At 39.6% G+C, this 16,547-nt stretch overlaps 1 protein-coding gene across 7 annotated transcripts in view; it reads right to left on the bottom strand.

The window, feature by feature from the left end:
- LOC131439296 (insulin-like receptor) overlaps positions 1-16,547 on the bottom strand; it is a 224,667-nt gene that overhangs the window by 19,531 nt on the left and 188,589 nt on the right. For all 7 annotated transcript variants that reach the window (XM_058610147.1, XM_058610148.1, XM_058610150.1 and 4 more), the window contains 7 exons: positions 6,268-6,439; positions 2,819-3,325; positions 2,609-2,756; positions 1,944-2,547; positions 1,761-1,878; positions 1,501-1,702; positions 57-1,444 (listed from right to left, as the gene is read on the bottom strand). In XM_058610147.1, the coding sequence (XP_058466130.1) occupies positions 57-1,444; positions 1,501-1,702; positions 1,761-1,878; positions 1,944-2,547; positions 2,609-2,756; positions 2,819-3,325; positions 6,268-6,439 (3,139 nt within the window). The remainder of the gene's footprint in view (positions 1-56; positions 1,445-1,500; positions 1,703-1,760; positions 1,879-1,943; positions 2,548-2,608; positions 2,757-2,818; positions 3,326-6,267; positions 6,440-16,547) is intronic.

Genomic DNA, 16,547 nt, shown 5'->3' with positions numbered 1-16,547 from the left:
TGTCGAAGAGTGAAATACGATTTTAGCTGCAATTATGAGCACGATTCGTAACTTACCTTTCGTTCCCTTGCGATAATAATCCGTCTCGTAGATATCACGCGTCATTCCGAAATCACCGATTTTTACGGTCAAATCCTCTGCCACCATACAGTTTCGGGCAGCCAAATCCCTGTGGACGAACTTTTTCGCCGAAAGATACGCCATTCCGTCGGCAATTTCAATGGCCATTTGGTAGATTTGCCGTAGTGTTGGCGGCTGCGGTGAAGGTTCATCACCATTTTCGTAATCCGGTCTGTGTCTGCGCAGGTAACCCTTAAGATCTCCGTTCGCCATCAATTCCATTATGACCAGGGTTGGATCGCCCTGCGAAACCACACCCAACAGCCGGACCACGTGATGGGTATGAAATTGCTTCATTACGGACGCCTCGATCAGGAAACTGTCCCGCTCTTTGGTGGTTGCATTTTCGTTTACCGTTTTGATGGCGCACGGTATATTGCCTTTGGTATTACGTAGCTGCGTCAAAAGTCCCTTGTACACCATACCGAACGAACCCTGGCCGAGTTCTTCCAACTGAATAATGTGTTCCCGTTCGACTTCCCATTCGTCGATTTTGTAGAGTACGTTGATGTAATCTGGATTAACCTGGGCAATAAGCCGCATGTTCTGCATAGGCAGATAATGCCATTTGTACCAGTAGAATCCGACGGGAGAAGTCAGCACAATCAAAACTATCAACGCTAATAGCATCCAAAGCCAAACGCGACTGCTATCTTCGGTCTCGAGAAAAACATATCTAGGGGACGAGTATGGACCATCGCCGGCAATGGTGGTTGCCATAATTCGGATGCTATAGTTTCCCGGTGCCAACTTTGACAGGAAGGAAAATCCACTTTGACTGAACTCCTGATGCGATACACACTGAATGCTCGGTTGAACCGAATCAACATCCATTCGCTGATATTTAATCGAGTAAGACACGATTGGACCGTTCGGTTTGGTAGGTTCCCTCCATTGGACCTTGATCACCCGTTGGGTGTGATTGGATTGCTCTTCCACTAGAATTGAATCAATTGGTATATCATCGGCACCCTCTTTCTTCGGGGTTCGGAAATTGTGGATAACTTCATTGCCACAACCGGGATCCAGATCGACCAACTTTACATTGTTTCCTGGGCTCTCCGCGCGAGCACGACAGGCTCGGATTTTGAACACATACAGTGAATAATGTTTGAAGAAATTAAGTGGCAGAACGATGTTTGTCTGGTTTGTGGTATTGAACAGTGTCATATAGAACTGCTCGCCCGGATCCATCATCGTTTGACGGTCTTTGCTTTCGATGGTACCAGTGTCGGTGATGTTGGGAAACACAATCGAGCTGTTATTAGCCATTCCCAGACTACGCTTACGGCGGTTAGACTTATCGCCACGTAGTGTTGGGTTTCTGCGGATAATGAAAAAATAGGTCATCGATCAAATAGTACTACATAGAACACTCACTTGATGTATACGTAGTTGTGCAACTGATCCTCAAAACTGATCTGTTGTTCGGCTTCCGATCGATCAAACAACTCCCCTTTCGGCGTGGCCATACAAAACTTGCTGCATTGCTCCTCGGTACAAATTTCTGCCGTGTATGATGTTTTCGGAGGCAGTGGCGTCGGTGTTTCGATCGACGTGTCTGTTTTGCTCTTATCGATTTCTGGAAAATTGAATAGATTTATTGTTACATGCTTTCAAGCAGTTGTGCCATGGCAAACCTTCGTTACAGTAGTTTCGCTGTTTCAACATCTCTTTACCATCCGCGTTCAACTCTACAAAGACTTCATAGTAGTGTAGTTTACCGTTCATTTTCAACGGTGGCCGCCATTTAATTGTCTGAAAATAAAGCAACATCGTGAATGATTAAAATTTTCAAATTCAACTTCGATTCAACTCCTTACCAGCGTATCCAAGGTGACCGAAACTTCAACATCCCTCACAATGGCCGGTGTTCCGGGTGCAGTGGTGAAGTACTTGATTTTACTTTGACCACCCAGACCCTCGGATGCTAGTGTATAAGTTTTCACGTAGTATGCATACTGCGTGTACGGTTTTAATTGAGTCAGAATTCGGCTGGTATAGTTCTCCGTATTGAACTCGCTGATGTCATCTAACCGCCAGCCTTCGGTATTACACGCATCCCGTCCATCGAAGAAAGTTACATTCTGGAAGGGTGCCTCAATGTAGTAGATGACATAGCCCAACAGTTGCCGAATGTCAGCCAGTTGAGTGAAGGGAGCCCACTGTACGATCGCCGTTTCGGCTGCCACCGATTTAAGGCTAGTATCCAGCTCAGTGATCTCACAGGCAGCTCTATCTCCGTTGTTTGCTGCCAGCTGAGCTTCATTTTCGATTTCAATTTTCGGATTCACTGCCTTCAGTTCTCGGATTTTTCCAACGCATAGCATCGGATTGTTGTAGAAAAACAATTTACCTTCCCCAATGGTAACGTTCCGATCAAACAATTCCTGCAGATTCTGGTTCTCCACTACATACAAACTGGAACTGTATCCGAACTCTTAATTAGTATTAATTGACAACGGATGTAACATCACTTCGAACTTACTTTGAAATTTTAGCCTGTGTGCCGTGAATTATCCTGAGCTTTTTAAGGAAACCCAACGACAGCAACGGGTAGGACCGAACAACCTTTAAGTATCCCTTGATTTCTGTGATGCTGCTAAGAAATTTCTCTAACTCTTTGACTATGTTTTCTGTAGAAACGTAACAAAACTTAAAACTGATTTTTACGGGCCAAATAATCTCAATCACTTACCGCCTCCGCGACTTCTCAGCTGAATCTCCAGCGAACCCTCGATGATTTCACAACCCTTCAGCGATTGGGCACTCTGTATGTTATCGATGTTTCCTCCACCGCACCGCTTCGGACAAGCTCCCTTGTCACACTTCTTGCAGCGCCGTTTGTCGTTCACAATTTGCAGCTCGTGGTCAGCCGGACACTCCATGATGCACGTTTCGTTATGCGGAATAAACGGATACGTCGGTAGGTCCTGGTTTGAATCCAACGAAATCGGTTTCTTGATCGCATAGCACTGATCGGCCGTCACGCAGCGGCTATGGTAGACGAACATTCCCTGCGGACACTTGGTGACACACTGCCGCACACCCGCCGGATCGATGCTCAGATGACGACACACGGCACATGACGACCCGTTTCGCTGCTGTTGGCCCAGCACGAAATCGCTACAGCTGCCCAAACATGACTCATCACAACATTGGCCGGTTACGGTGCAGGACTTATTAGGACAGGTGCTGTGGCATTCTGCGAATAAACAATAGAAATGAAATGGCTACTTTTGAACAGGTCGGTTAGTCGGTGCTGAACAGTCGTTCGCACCGCACGCGTATAGCTCTTGGCTCCTGGAAATTTTTTCTGGCTACCTAGAGTTTCATTAATTCAAGGCTTCAGTCTTCAGTCATTCAAGGCTTCAGTCGGACGGATTTCCCTTCCATTGATCCTATGCCGTCTAACAATATTTACGAGATTCTTCCTGAATCCGATTGTAGCGACATAGAAGAAAATTCTTCAAAAATTCCCAAAATGGACGCTTGTCGTTCCGGGAAGAAACAACAATCTATGCCTCTATGTGACGGTGATGATTTCTGACTTCAAAGCATTCCGCACTGAGCTTTCTACTTGCTCCCGGAAGTAGAAGTCTCCTTTCAAATCGGACGAAGAGGAGAATGTCGAGTCTTGGTTGATGGATTGGACGATTACGAACGTCTTATCCGATATTTGTCCGAGAAAATTCATAAATTTTAGTCATATGATATAAAATCAGACAGACCCTTCAAGGCTGTCTTGAAAGGCTTATCAAATGATCAAAGTACTGATGAAATTAAAAATGAACTAAAAGAATTGCTTGGTTTTGCCCCTTCCCAAGTAATACTTATGAAAAAAAAAAGGGAATGGTACTTCTAAACCAAACCTCTGGAATTTCCCACGAACTTTACCTAATACACTTCGATCGAAGTGATGTAAACAATTTGAAAACTTTAGAAAAAGTACGTTTCATTTCCCACATTAAAATTCATTGGGAACATTATAAACGGCATAATCGTATTGCAATGTCGTCGTTGCCAAGGCTTCGGACATGGAACCAAAAATTGTCATATGGATATACGGTGTTTGAATTGTGGTAAATCGCATTCGAAAGACGTTTGTCCAATGAATGAAACCACTGATAAATTTTCATGTTCCAATTGCGATGGAAATCATAAATCCAATTATTTGAAATGTCCTGTCAGGGAAAAAATTTTAAACGCTCGTTCGCTTAGACAACAAATCAAATCAACGACCCTAAATTTACAGAACATACCTGAAAATCAAAAAACCGTTACAAATGCCACCCCTAATTCTTCCAAGGCACTTATTTCTTCGAATTTAAAACAAAAACCAGGTACGCCTTCCGATTCGTCTTCTAACGAAAACAATTTATTGACAGGTAGGTCGAACTCGTCATCATCTTCTTCTAATGACAGTTACACTTTGGTAACAGGTAGAAAACAACCACTTAATTCTTCTAATGTAAATAATCAAAACACAGGAAAGCCTTGCAGTTCATCTTCTAACGAAAACAATTTATTAATAGGTAGATCGGCCAAATCATCTTCTTCTAATGGCAGTCTACCTACCAATATTCCTTCAATGCCATCGCTTTTTTAAATGAAGTCGATTTAAGTGATATAACTGAAAATAAAATGATCTACCTACAAGATTAACTTTTTCAAATGATCATCCGAATGAATTCAACTTCATCACTTTTTAAAGCATTTCAAGTCGGATGGCAATTTGCAAATAATATTATAATGAATTTAAAGTTTAACAGTGATGTTAAATAATTATTTCAATATTTATTTAATTTATTTTTAATATGGAATGCTCTATCTTTAAAATCAAGTGAATATGAATTTTATAATTTTCTCAAAGTTCACAAAATTCATATTGCCATTATGACAGAAACTATTCTTAAACCAAATGACAAATTGAAAAACAATCCACATTATGCGGTTCATCGATTCGACAGGTTTACTGGAATGGGTTGTGGAGTTGCCATTTATGTCCAACGGCAAATTAAGCATCGAATTTTACCTTCTTTCAATACTAAAGTTGTTGAAAGCTTGGGAATCGAAGTTGAAACCATTCATGGAATTTATTTCATCGCATATTTGCCATTCCAATGCAACGGCGAACAATTAAATTTCTTTAAAGGCGATTTGAAAAAACTCACAAGATATCGACCGAAATTTTTCGTAATAGGGGACTTAAATACTAAGCATGTCCAGTGGAATTGTAGGCAAAATAACAGTAATGGTAAAATACTTCATAATCAACTCTCAGCTGGTTACTTCAAAGTTCGTCATCCCAGTAATCCGACTTGAAAAATCTCTCTACAATTGATCGGGTTCTAACAGATCAAAGTCACATTTGTAGTGAACCGATTATACATGCTGACTTTGACTCAGATCATCTTCCTGTAACATTCAGACTTTCCAACGAAGCTATAATTAATGCAACCAGCTCTATATTCAACTATCATAGAGCTAATTGGTTGGATTACAGATCTCACATTGAAAATCATGCGGATCATGAAATTATTTTAGAAAATTCTGCGGACATCGACACAGCAATTGATAGTTTGAATCATTATATTATCGAAGCTAGAAATCTTTCAGTTCCCAAAGCTCAAAGTAAATTAAATTCTCCTATCATCGATGACAATCTTCAACTGCTCATTCGGTTAAAGAATGTTCGTCGACGACAATATTAACGTTCTCGTGATCCTGCTATGAAAAACATAGTTAAGGATTTACAAAAAGAAATTAAACATAGATTTACTCTTTTGCGAAATGAAAATCGATAGAAATGGAGTGCTAGTACTGCTGACAGTCGGCTGCCCAGAGTTTGAGTAGAATTGTGCTTAGCGCATTCTAGGCACGCATTGTGTACAGAAACATATTTTTCTTTTCTAACACAATTCTCCTGCGTCATACTTTTGGAGAAGCAGTGACGAACTCCATATAGTACTGACATTTCACTTCACTCTTAGCAGTGCGTTGATCCGTAACTAACAATGAGTTCTTCAGTTAAATATAAATCGCACTTCAGATCGTATGAATCGTCTACATAAGATTATGAACAAAATCTTGTAGCTGAGATTTCCAAGAAATTTCATATTGAGTTAAATAAATTATGTTACTTACTATTTTGGCAGTGATTAGCATTCCAGCAAAGTCGGTGGTCTTTGTGGTCCGAAACCTGAGCGCCTCGTTTGGTGACAGCGATCGGACATGTTTGGATTTGTTTTGTTCCGTTCGGCAGCAGCAGAGTTGTTTCTGTCGGACATATCGGACAGGAGTTTTCTTTTTGATTATCCTAAAACAAAAAAGGAGAAAACGGCAGAGATTAATGTTTTGCATATATCTGGTAGCTACAATTTACCTTATCGGCCAAAAATAGAAATAAATAAGTCATAAAATTCAATGGAATAGACAAAAACCGTACCACGAAAAATATTACATTCGTTCATACGTGTCACCATTGTGTCACTCAGGTCTTTGAATTATTTTCGAAAAAAAAAAGAATCGAAACGTTTCATGAATCGCGCCTTAAATATATCGGTCTTGATAAATAAATATACTTTCTTCAAACACAAACAGATAATTTCATGGAAAAACATTTGAAGTAAATTCTAGCTTAGGCTCTAATTTTCTCCTTTGCCAAGCTTTGTCAAGAAAATATAAAATATTCAAACCGCAGGATTTCGCCTATACAGCATACCCACACTACTCATCAGAAGACCTTTCAAGTCGCGAAAAAAACTGTTATGCTGCCAAACAGTTTAACATAAATCGCTAGGCGAGTCTGAGACGAAACGTACAGAAAAATTAAAAAAAAAACAGTCCAAGACGAAACGTAAAAAATACACGAAACCGTATTGTGTATCAGATATTGATCTAAAGCAGCAGGAGAAAGAGATTTCATTTTATTTTAAGGTAAGAATTTAGGATATTGATTTATGACTCGAGTTTTATGTGTAATAAATAAAAATTGCATTGAATTCGCGTAAAACTCCATCACGTTGCTTTTTATGTTGGTGATATTGTTTTTATTAAAGCCTGTCCCAGAAAGTATGGACACAACCAAAAACCGCTGCCATTTCGCAATGGTTCAGAATCTGTCAATTTTTATGGCTGCGTCCTGTTATTTACACTCTTTTCTAACCACTTGTGCAGTTGTTTATTCGTTTTCATTAGTTTGTTTCGAAATGCGTGTACTTTCAGCAGAACAATGTCAAAAAATTGTGTACAAACGGTGCACAGAACGACGACTGTCACTGAGAAAGATAGCAAAAATGGAAGGAGTAAGTGAAAAAGCCGTACGAAATGCAATCAGGAAGTTTGGTGAGGATAACCCGGAAACGAGTCGAAAAAAAACGTCCTGCTAACCCTCAGTTTAATAAACGTATACTGAAGGCGTTCGAGCAAAAGAAGGAGGTTTCAGTTCGGGATGTGGCCAAAACAGTGGGCACTTCAAAGTCAAATATTCTTCGTGCTAAAGAATGTTTGAATATTCGAACATATAAGAAGCAGAAACAACCAAATCGTAGTCCGAAGCAAGAAGCATCGATCAGGCCGAGGGTTCGAAAGATGTACAATACGATTCTTGCTGGAAATTTGAACTGCATAATCATGGACGACGAAACCTACGTGAAACTCGATTACAAATCCTTGCCAGGACCACAATATTATACGGTGCGAGAAGGGCAAGTGTTAAACCAGTCCGAGACATCGATTGAAGTCGAAAAAATTGGTAAAAAAGCTATGGTTTGGCAAGCAATTTGTAGCTGCGGTAAGATTTCGAAACCCTTCATCACCACTGCTTCAATGAACAGCGAAATATACATCAAGAAATGTTTGCACAAACGACTTCTACCCATGATTCGAAGCCACTAGGATCCTGTTGTCTTCTGGCCAGATCTTGCTTCTTGCCACTACTCGAAATCAACGGTAGAATGGTACACTACCAAAAATGTCACATCTCAGGAAACATGTCTCGGCAGCGGAAACCATTCAACAGTTCGAAAAAGATTGGAAAAAAGTGTCAAAACTTGTCGCCAAGAAGTCTGTACGGAATTTAATGAGGAACGTTCGCAAGAAGGTGCGCCAGCTAGTCCACAACGGCTAACTAGCAAATGTTGAGAATAATATTCTGTTGTTGTAGTCTAATATTATCAGTATATCGAATAAAATTTAAATATCTAACACTTGTGAATTATTTACAGCGAAATCAAAATGCGTCCATACTTTCTGGGACAGTCTTTAGCTACATGATACCACGTTACCTAATCCTTGTTAAATAATGCGGTAAGAAAACACAGCTATTAACTAGCACTACCATGATAGTCAATTAAATTTAAAGCTGTGTACTAGTACTAGTGACTGTACAAACGAATTTCGATAAGTTTACAACAATTCACAAAACTTGTTCCGGTCTTCGTTTCGTCACTGCAAATCAGTTCAAATTGAATCCCGAGGTTAGACGTACAATATTTGGTTTCATTAATATGTTTGACTTAGTTGATATTATTAAAAGTTTACTCATAGCATTATAGTTGAATCAAACTGTCAATAATCCGCCAATAACTTTATGATTTGATCCAGAGAGCTAAAGATTCCATGAACCATTTGAAAAACAAAACATGGTTCAAAATGAGTTATTAGCAGTCCCAGCCGCAACGAGCTACAAGGCATTGAACTTCAAAATTCATCCTACATTCCATTCTCACGTGCTCATTTGGGAGCTCTCTTCTTTACTTTCTTCTTTCCAAATACATTTTGGCATTTTACTGCTGCTACTCTTCCGACAGCAATCGATTCACGAAATGGAATGGACCGACTCCATAGAACTGGCGGTTGAAATGCAAAACATCTCAACTAAACTATGCGTTCCAGGCTAAGCAAAAAAAACGGCATTTAAAAAAAATCGCTTCATTGAGTTAGGAATACAGAGCAGATAGAAAGCTCCTGAAACTAAATCACCTCGCTACACCCCACATCACAATCCATCCACTAACGGAGTGGAAAAAATTTCATTGAAGAAAGAGTTTAACTTTCCTCTTGCCTCGTTCGGTTCCGCGATCATTTCGGACGAGAGCGTGTTCGTAATCGGAAAGAGAGCGACGCATTTTTGAAATTCTTCACCTTTCCAAACAGGTTTGCCTTACGTGGCAGCGTTAGAAATATGACGATCGCGCGCGCTAATGACGGTGATCAATCAGTCACGATCGCTGCCAGAATGCTAATTTATTGGGGCCTTCGATTACTCTGCCCTCGTCCGACCGAGCCGGCGTATTGGGGCCTAATTTCAGGCTCTGCAACCAGGGAATCGAGCCTTCGTATTTACTAGGGTTATCGATAAGCTCGATTTAGGATCAGATTTTAATACTTAAGACGATAGAAATAGTTTTCAATTAACAAAGAGGGGAAAATATTACTTCATAAATATCTAACAGAAATCAGTTTTCAATATTGCGAGAAATAAAAAATAAAAAAAAGTATTTTCTCAGGAAAGAAATCTTCGAGCTTCGTCCAGTCTGTAGAATAGCTCTTACTTTAAAGTAGAACGGAGATATGGGGAAAATACATCTTTTAATCAAGCTAATAGGACGCTAAGCCTAGTTAAAAAAAGAGCCTTCTTCGACTTGGAACACTGTGCACGATCGATGAAGTTCTTTTTATTCCTGGCTGTCTCATATCGCAACTAACATTCATAAACTGAACCGACTGTCATTTTTTCGTTCATACACTATTTTCTCGTTTATTTGCAATGGCTTTAAGACAGTCTTATTTTTTGTGAAACTATATCACTAAGTTTTACTGAAGGATCTCGTTGATCCTCGTTTTTTTTAACGAGAGACAGTTTCATCACTAACTGCTATTGTTTCGTCATCGCAATTGTTGTTTCCGCTGATGTTACTATTTTTTTTGTGAATCATTAGTTGCAGATGGGTTTGCTATGAGTGTTTGATTGTTTTTATTTTTTGGCATCGAAGTACTTGAACTACTCGTGACGTACGTTATGGTTTCATTGTCCGTTTTCTCACATGGCTTGTCATAGTGAATGGTTTGCTGATAGTATTGATACGTGGCTTGCTGATTTTCGTAGGGTAACCGTCGATCTTCAACTTTTAGTTGTGATCCAAAGTCATATAAAAAAAAGTTGCTCAAAGTGGGACATGTCATTTTTGTAGAGATAAACGGTATGTAGAACCATTGAGGAGTTGATTCTGGATTAAACAATATTTTAACGGGTGGCAACTAAAATTTTGGAATTTTTTCGAGGCCTGTATGCTCAACAACAAACGAGCTCAGAAATAACTAAGAGAGAGTGTGTGTGTGTGTTAGCTCTCTTTCTCCTCTTTATGCTAGTATTTTCTGTTTTGTTCATGCTTGCTCAGTTTTGCTCAAAATGCCGTCGAAACAAGAAGTATTTCACAAGCGCATTGTACTGTTCTACAAACTGCACAAAAATCTCGGCAAAAAGTATACGGTACAAGATTTTAAAAGCGAAAATGTTGCGGTTTCGACTGTTTACCACATCCTAAGATCCCCAACAACTGCTCACAAGCAAGGTAGTGGAAGACCAACCAAAATTATGGACGCAAAAGGACTTCGTTTTTTTTTTGTTTCAATTATAGAGGCTTTAACATCTTAGGTCATTCGCCTCTTCGGACCAGAAAATCTTTCTGACCCTATGTGCGGGGTTGGGAATCGAACCCAGGCGGGCTGCGTGAAAGGCATCGACTATCCCATCACGCTACACCCGTCCCCGAAAGGACTTCGTTCTCTATCTCGTTGTTGAACAAGGATTCACTGAGTCAAAGGGATGCCGCAAAAAAGTTCAACTGTTCTCACCAGTACATCTGCAAAACATTGAAAAAATTCGGAATAAAGTGCCGAAAGAAGACACGAGTCCCGGGATATACTGACGCATAGATTTCAACGCTGAATTCCCAATGCCGCTGGTTGATTAAAAAAATTTCCGGAAAAAGTTTTGTTTTGGACGACGAAAGTAACTTCCCTCTTTTAAAGACGCAGATTCCCGCAAACGATCGATACTATTCAACGGATAGTTCTACTGTACATCCGAACATAAAATATTAGTTTAAACATAAGTTTGAACAGAAAGTGATGATGAACATTGTCATTTCCGAGAAAGGCATTTCTAAGCCATGGTTCAAGCCATCTGGGTTGGCCATCAATCAAGATGTGTACCAGAACGAATGTTTGTAGAAAGTTTTGATCCCGTTTTTTCAAAAACATCATGCTGATGGACAATACGTGTTTTGGCCGGATAAAGCGCCATCGCATTGCGCCAAAAAACACAATCGTTCCTGAATACCCATTCGATCCCATTTGTACCCAAAAACCACAACCCGATAAATCTACCTCAGTGTCGCCTAATCGAAGATTTCTTCGGGGTTTTGAGCTCCTTGGGCTTCAAAAATAACTGGAGAGCCACGAATTGCTAACAGTTGATTGGTAGAATCAAGAGATGCATTCGCAAAGTTGGCATAAAGGCCGTACAACGCTCCTTTTCCCACATCATCCGATTACGGACCGTTTTCAAATGTTCACTATTTTTTTTTTGAACAAGGAACAATGGATCTTTAATTTCAATAAATCAGATCTTCTCCAAGTATGTTTGTCTTTTTTTGACAGCAAGAGAAAGAAATTCCAAAATTTTATTTGCCACCCGTTACTTTTTAATTGTTTTTAAACGCGGTTTTAGTTTTCAGAACTGTTTTTTTTTTTCAAAAGCAGCAACTAAGTTTGAAAAATGTTTGTTTTATTTTATTGACTTGTTAGAAAATAGTGGGATAATATCTTTTTGCTCAATTTCCCAAACGGTGTTCTCTGATGAGGCTTAGATTTCTTGGGATGGCATCAAATGTAAAATAAAACTCACTCGCATCAGTCACCCGTGAGTACGTACCCTTAGGTTTATCATGCTTAGCAAAGGAAGGGAAATAAAAAAAACAATAAAGAATCAAAACAAATAGGACTTACTGACAAAATCAAGCCCGACTGTATTTGGCTAGAAATGTAGCGAGAATGCCGAAAGACTAACTAGATAAAGTGATGCTCAGCGGAGAATCTGGAACAAGACGTAGTGCTCGTGGCAGACTTTACGCACGCTGAATTTGCAATTAGATGATCTAAAAATCTACAACATTATTTTGGCTACTCCGGATAATTTGAGAAGAAATAATCATAGTTGTATTCCATAATTGTGAGTTTGAACACTAATATCATGTCCTTTACAGTGATAAAAGGCACAAACTGAATCCAAGACAGCTTCTAGTGTCGTAACACGAAAGTCAAAAATAAATCGCCAAAACCAACACAGTTTAATTTATCCTTCATCCAGCGGCTGCCGAGACATATTTCCTAAGATGTGCCTTCGCCCAAAATTCCTCAATTGGTCGAGGTTGTGGGCAATTTGGTGGATTCGTTTCTTTTGGGGCGAAAGTGACATTTTTGGTAGTATATCATTCTACCGTTGATTTTGAGTAGTGGCAAGAAGCAAGATCTGGCCAGAAGACAACAGGATCCTTGTGGCTTCGAATCATGGGTAGAAGTCGTTTTTGTAAACATTCTTTGATGTATATTTCGCTGTTCATTGAAGCAGGGCTTCGAAATCTTACCGCTGCTACAAATTGCTTGCCAGACCATAGCATTCTTACCAATTTTTTCGACTTCAATCGATGTCTCGGACTGGTTTAACACTTGCCCTTCTCGCACCATATAATATTGTGGCAAGGATTTGTAATCGAGTTTCACGTAGGTATCGTCGTCCATGATTATGCAGTTCAAATTTCCAGGAAGAATCGTATTGTACAGCTTTCGAACCCTCGGTTCTTCTAGTTTCGGACTACGTTTTGGTTGTTTCTGCATCTCATAGGTTCGAAGATTCAAACGTTCTTTAGCACGAAGAACATTTGACTTCGAAGTGCCCACGTTTTTGGCCACATCCCGAACTGAAATCTCCCTATTTTGCTCTAACGCCTTCCGTATACGTTTATCCAACTGAGGGTTAGCAGGACGTTTTTTTCGACCCGTTTTCTGTTTATCCTCAAAGGTGTTATCCTCACCGAACTTCCTGATTGCATTTCGTACGGCTTTTTCACTTACTCTTTCCATTTTTGCTATCTTTCTCGGTGACAGTCCGCGTTCTGTGCACCATTTGTACACAATTTTTGAACATTGTTCTACTGAAAGTCCACGCATTTCGAAACAAACAAATGAAAACGAATAAACAACTGCACAAGTGGTTAGAGAAGAGTGTAAACAACAGGACGCAGCCATAAAAATTAAGCAGACAGTGACACAGTATGATCATCCACCGGCGCGTACAAAGTATCATAAACGTGTTTCGAACTACCTAATCAGGTTAAATGCTGGAACGTGTTCCCGCATTTACCAGAGTAGCTAAGTTGATAGAGCATCGAAAGGTTGTGGATTCGAGTTCTACCTCTGGCGATTCTCTATTATTTAATTTTTTATTTTATTTTGCATTTTCTTTCTTCTTCTTCTTGGCATTACATTCCTTTTGTGAAATCTGGCCTTTCTGTTTCAACAGACTTCGCAGTCGATTCTTAGTGTACAGAATCAATCCATGGCTAGTACTATGGATCCTACTGACACTATGAATCCTTCCAGGTCGGGGCTCGAACATACGACAACTGGCTTGTAAGACCAGCGTCGTATGCATTGAACCGCCAACCCGGGACACCCTCATCAGAGTTCTGTTAGTCTTAAAAAGTGACGACCCGTTTTTTTTGCGATGTTGTCGATATTTTAATTGAAATTTTTATTTTATAGTTTTAGTACCCGTAAGCAATTTCGTACATATTTCATCGCTGATCGTATATGTTATAAAAATTTTCATTACATATGTTGTTAAATGACTTTTCATTTGAATGCTTCCTGAAGCTGCAATTTTTTTGCGAATAAGTTTTGAAGATGGATAAGCAACTATTTTTGTCACAAAACAAAGCAGAAATATCTGAAAAAATTATAATTTACCTAATCAATCTACAAGATTTTTTGCAAAATTTTCATTTAAAGCATCTGTTTTTACGTTTGGTTTTCGACGATGGAGTTGTGAAATGTGAAATGTTTTCAAATTTGACGTCTCATTCTTCTCGGATCAGGAAATTTGTCTACACCTTATGTGCGAAATTGTGAATTGAACCAAGGCTGACTACGTAAAACGTGATGGTCTTATCCATCACGTTATGCCTGGCCCTTTTCAACAAAATTGATCATTCCTAAGTATTTTTGTACTGCACCACTAGCTTCCTTAACTCCTTAACTGCAAACTGAACCAGTTATCAGTAACGTGTATAATACAGTGCGTCCTAGGCGACGAAATTTCACCAGAGAAACAATTTCATAGATTTACATCCATAAGCAACCATCGCGATAATTGTTTACTGTACGCACAGAAAGGCAAATGATTACTGAATCAAAACACCGTCTGAAAAAAATATACGAATAGCACACGAATAATTGTACGAGTAGCACACGTACAAATATGCACAAGTTAAAGCGTGTTACGACGTGTTAGTTTTAAAAATATTAGCGAACGGCTCTCAATTTTCAAATATGCTTTCAAATTTTGAGTTAACCGAGAATAAAACATCTGGTCCATATTATAATCAGGGCGTTTTTTTAGTAACGTTGTTGTCAATTTCAAGTATCGGATAACTATCTAATCAATATACCTCTAAACTACATTGCCTGTGTGGTTTCCCCCCGTAAACCGAAAACCATAAAACGGTACTACACTTGAAATGAAACAATCATATAGTTACCACACGGTGGAGACGCCCGGTTCTGTAGTCTATTTGTTGATGAAAAAACACGCATCTCCATTAAAAACCCATTCGCTATAAATACCGAATCCCTCTGAGTGGCTTAACTTGGCCGAAACCAGATCAAGCGAGCAGGTGCCTGGCATCTTTTAATGACGTTTTACTACAATCGTCACTTTTTAAGCCCACCACAAACGGTTCTGGCTTTGCCTTATGGCCGATCGTAAAAATTATACACGCTGTTTTCTACTCTATTTGTTTTGCGTTTCGTTTTATTGCCATTGACGCGTATATTTGTCCCATGGCCATGGGATTTAGCCGGACGCCGCGCCCAGCCTCTCGACGAACCACTAGCGGGATCAATCGCGCGTGTTACCACTATAAAAGTTGATATACGGATATTCCTTCTCCCTCTCGCTTTCGCATTCGGATCCCCGTTTGTGTATCTTGTGGTTGAAATGGTCTATCAGTGGTGACACGGGTCGTCATTCACATTCGGCAGTTTAATTGATAATTAAGATGAAGATGACGGACGCGACGGACGCCCCTGAACCTGAACCAATAAAATGAAAATTACAAAACAAATGTTTGTCGTAAAAAACCCAAAACAAGAGATCCTGGTTTCGCTCGCTTGCATGGGGATGTGCTTGAACTCATTTTCGACTTTGGTTGACGCACCACACTCAAACGTATACAGAAAAAGGTTTTCGTGCCAATTTGTTGACAGGTTGGAATATAATTTTTAAGGTAGGGACAGTGGCTTACCTAGGAAATTTGGTGCCCAGGGCAAAATAAGAGATATGGCGCCCCCATCGTTGGTTTAGCTAGCTAAAAACAACACAGCTGAATTCCATCTCCGGAACGATGACTCGGGCAAGCAAAAAAAAAGGTCCCAAAGAGTAGTTTGCCGCCCCCTAAAAACGTTGCGCTCGGCCAATTTATTTACGATTCTCTATGAAGATTTGAATTTTGGAAAAAAATGTACTAGTAGTGGATCCAAACGAAATTCCGGAGCTTTGTATGAGATCATAACACCTTTTATTTGAATCTAGGTTTGTGAAAACCGGTTTAGCAAACTCCGAGAAAAGTGAGTGACATTTTTTTCACATTTTTAATGCATTATTTTCACATTTTTGGTGTATATCACCCTGTCATTTCGGAACCGGAAGTTGGATCCAAATGAAATTGAGGAACATTGTATGGGGCCATGAGACCTTTCTTTGAATCTAAGTTTGTGAAAATCGGTTGAGTCATCTCCGAGAAAAGTGAATGAAAATATTTGTCACACACACACTGATATTTGCTCAGTTCGTCGAGCTGAATCGAATGGTATATGACATTCGGCCCTCCGGGCCTCGGTTCAAAAGTCGGATTTTGCAGTGATTGTATAGCCTTTCTATATGAGAAAGGCAAAACGGAACTATCTCCTTTTTCAGAAACGGCTGAATCAATTTTAACAAACTTAGATTCAAATGAAAATTTCATGTCATCATTGAGAGTGGCATTTAAAAAATCCGAAGGACTTCTCTAAACTTTGCTCAAAGCAAAGTACTGGCATTACATTTCTTATTCCTATTTATTGCCTTTCTGTTCAAACAGACT

This window comes from Malaya genurostris, chromosome 3 (assembly GCF_030247185.1).
Source record: "Malaya genurostris strain Urasoe2022 chromosome 3, Malgen_1.1, whole genome shotgun sequence".
Taxonomy (NCBI): Eukaryota; Metazoa; Arthropoda; class Insecta; order Diptera; family Culicidae; genus Malaya; species Malaya genurostris.
This window is presented reverse-complemented; position numbering and strand designations above follow the sequence as displayed.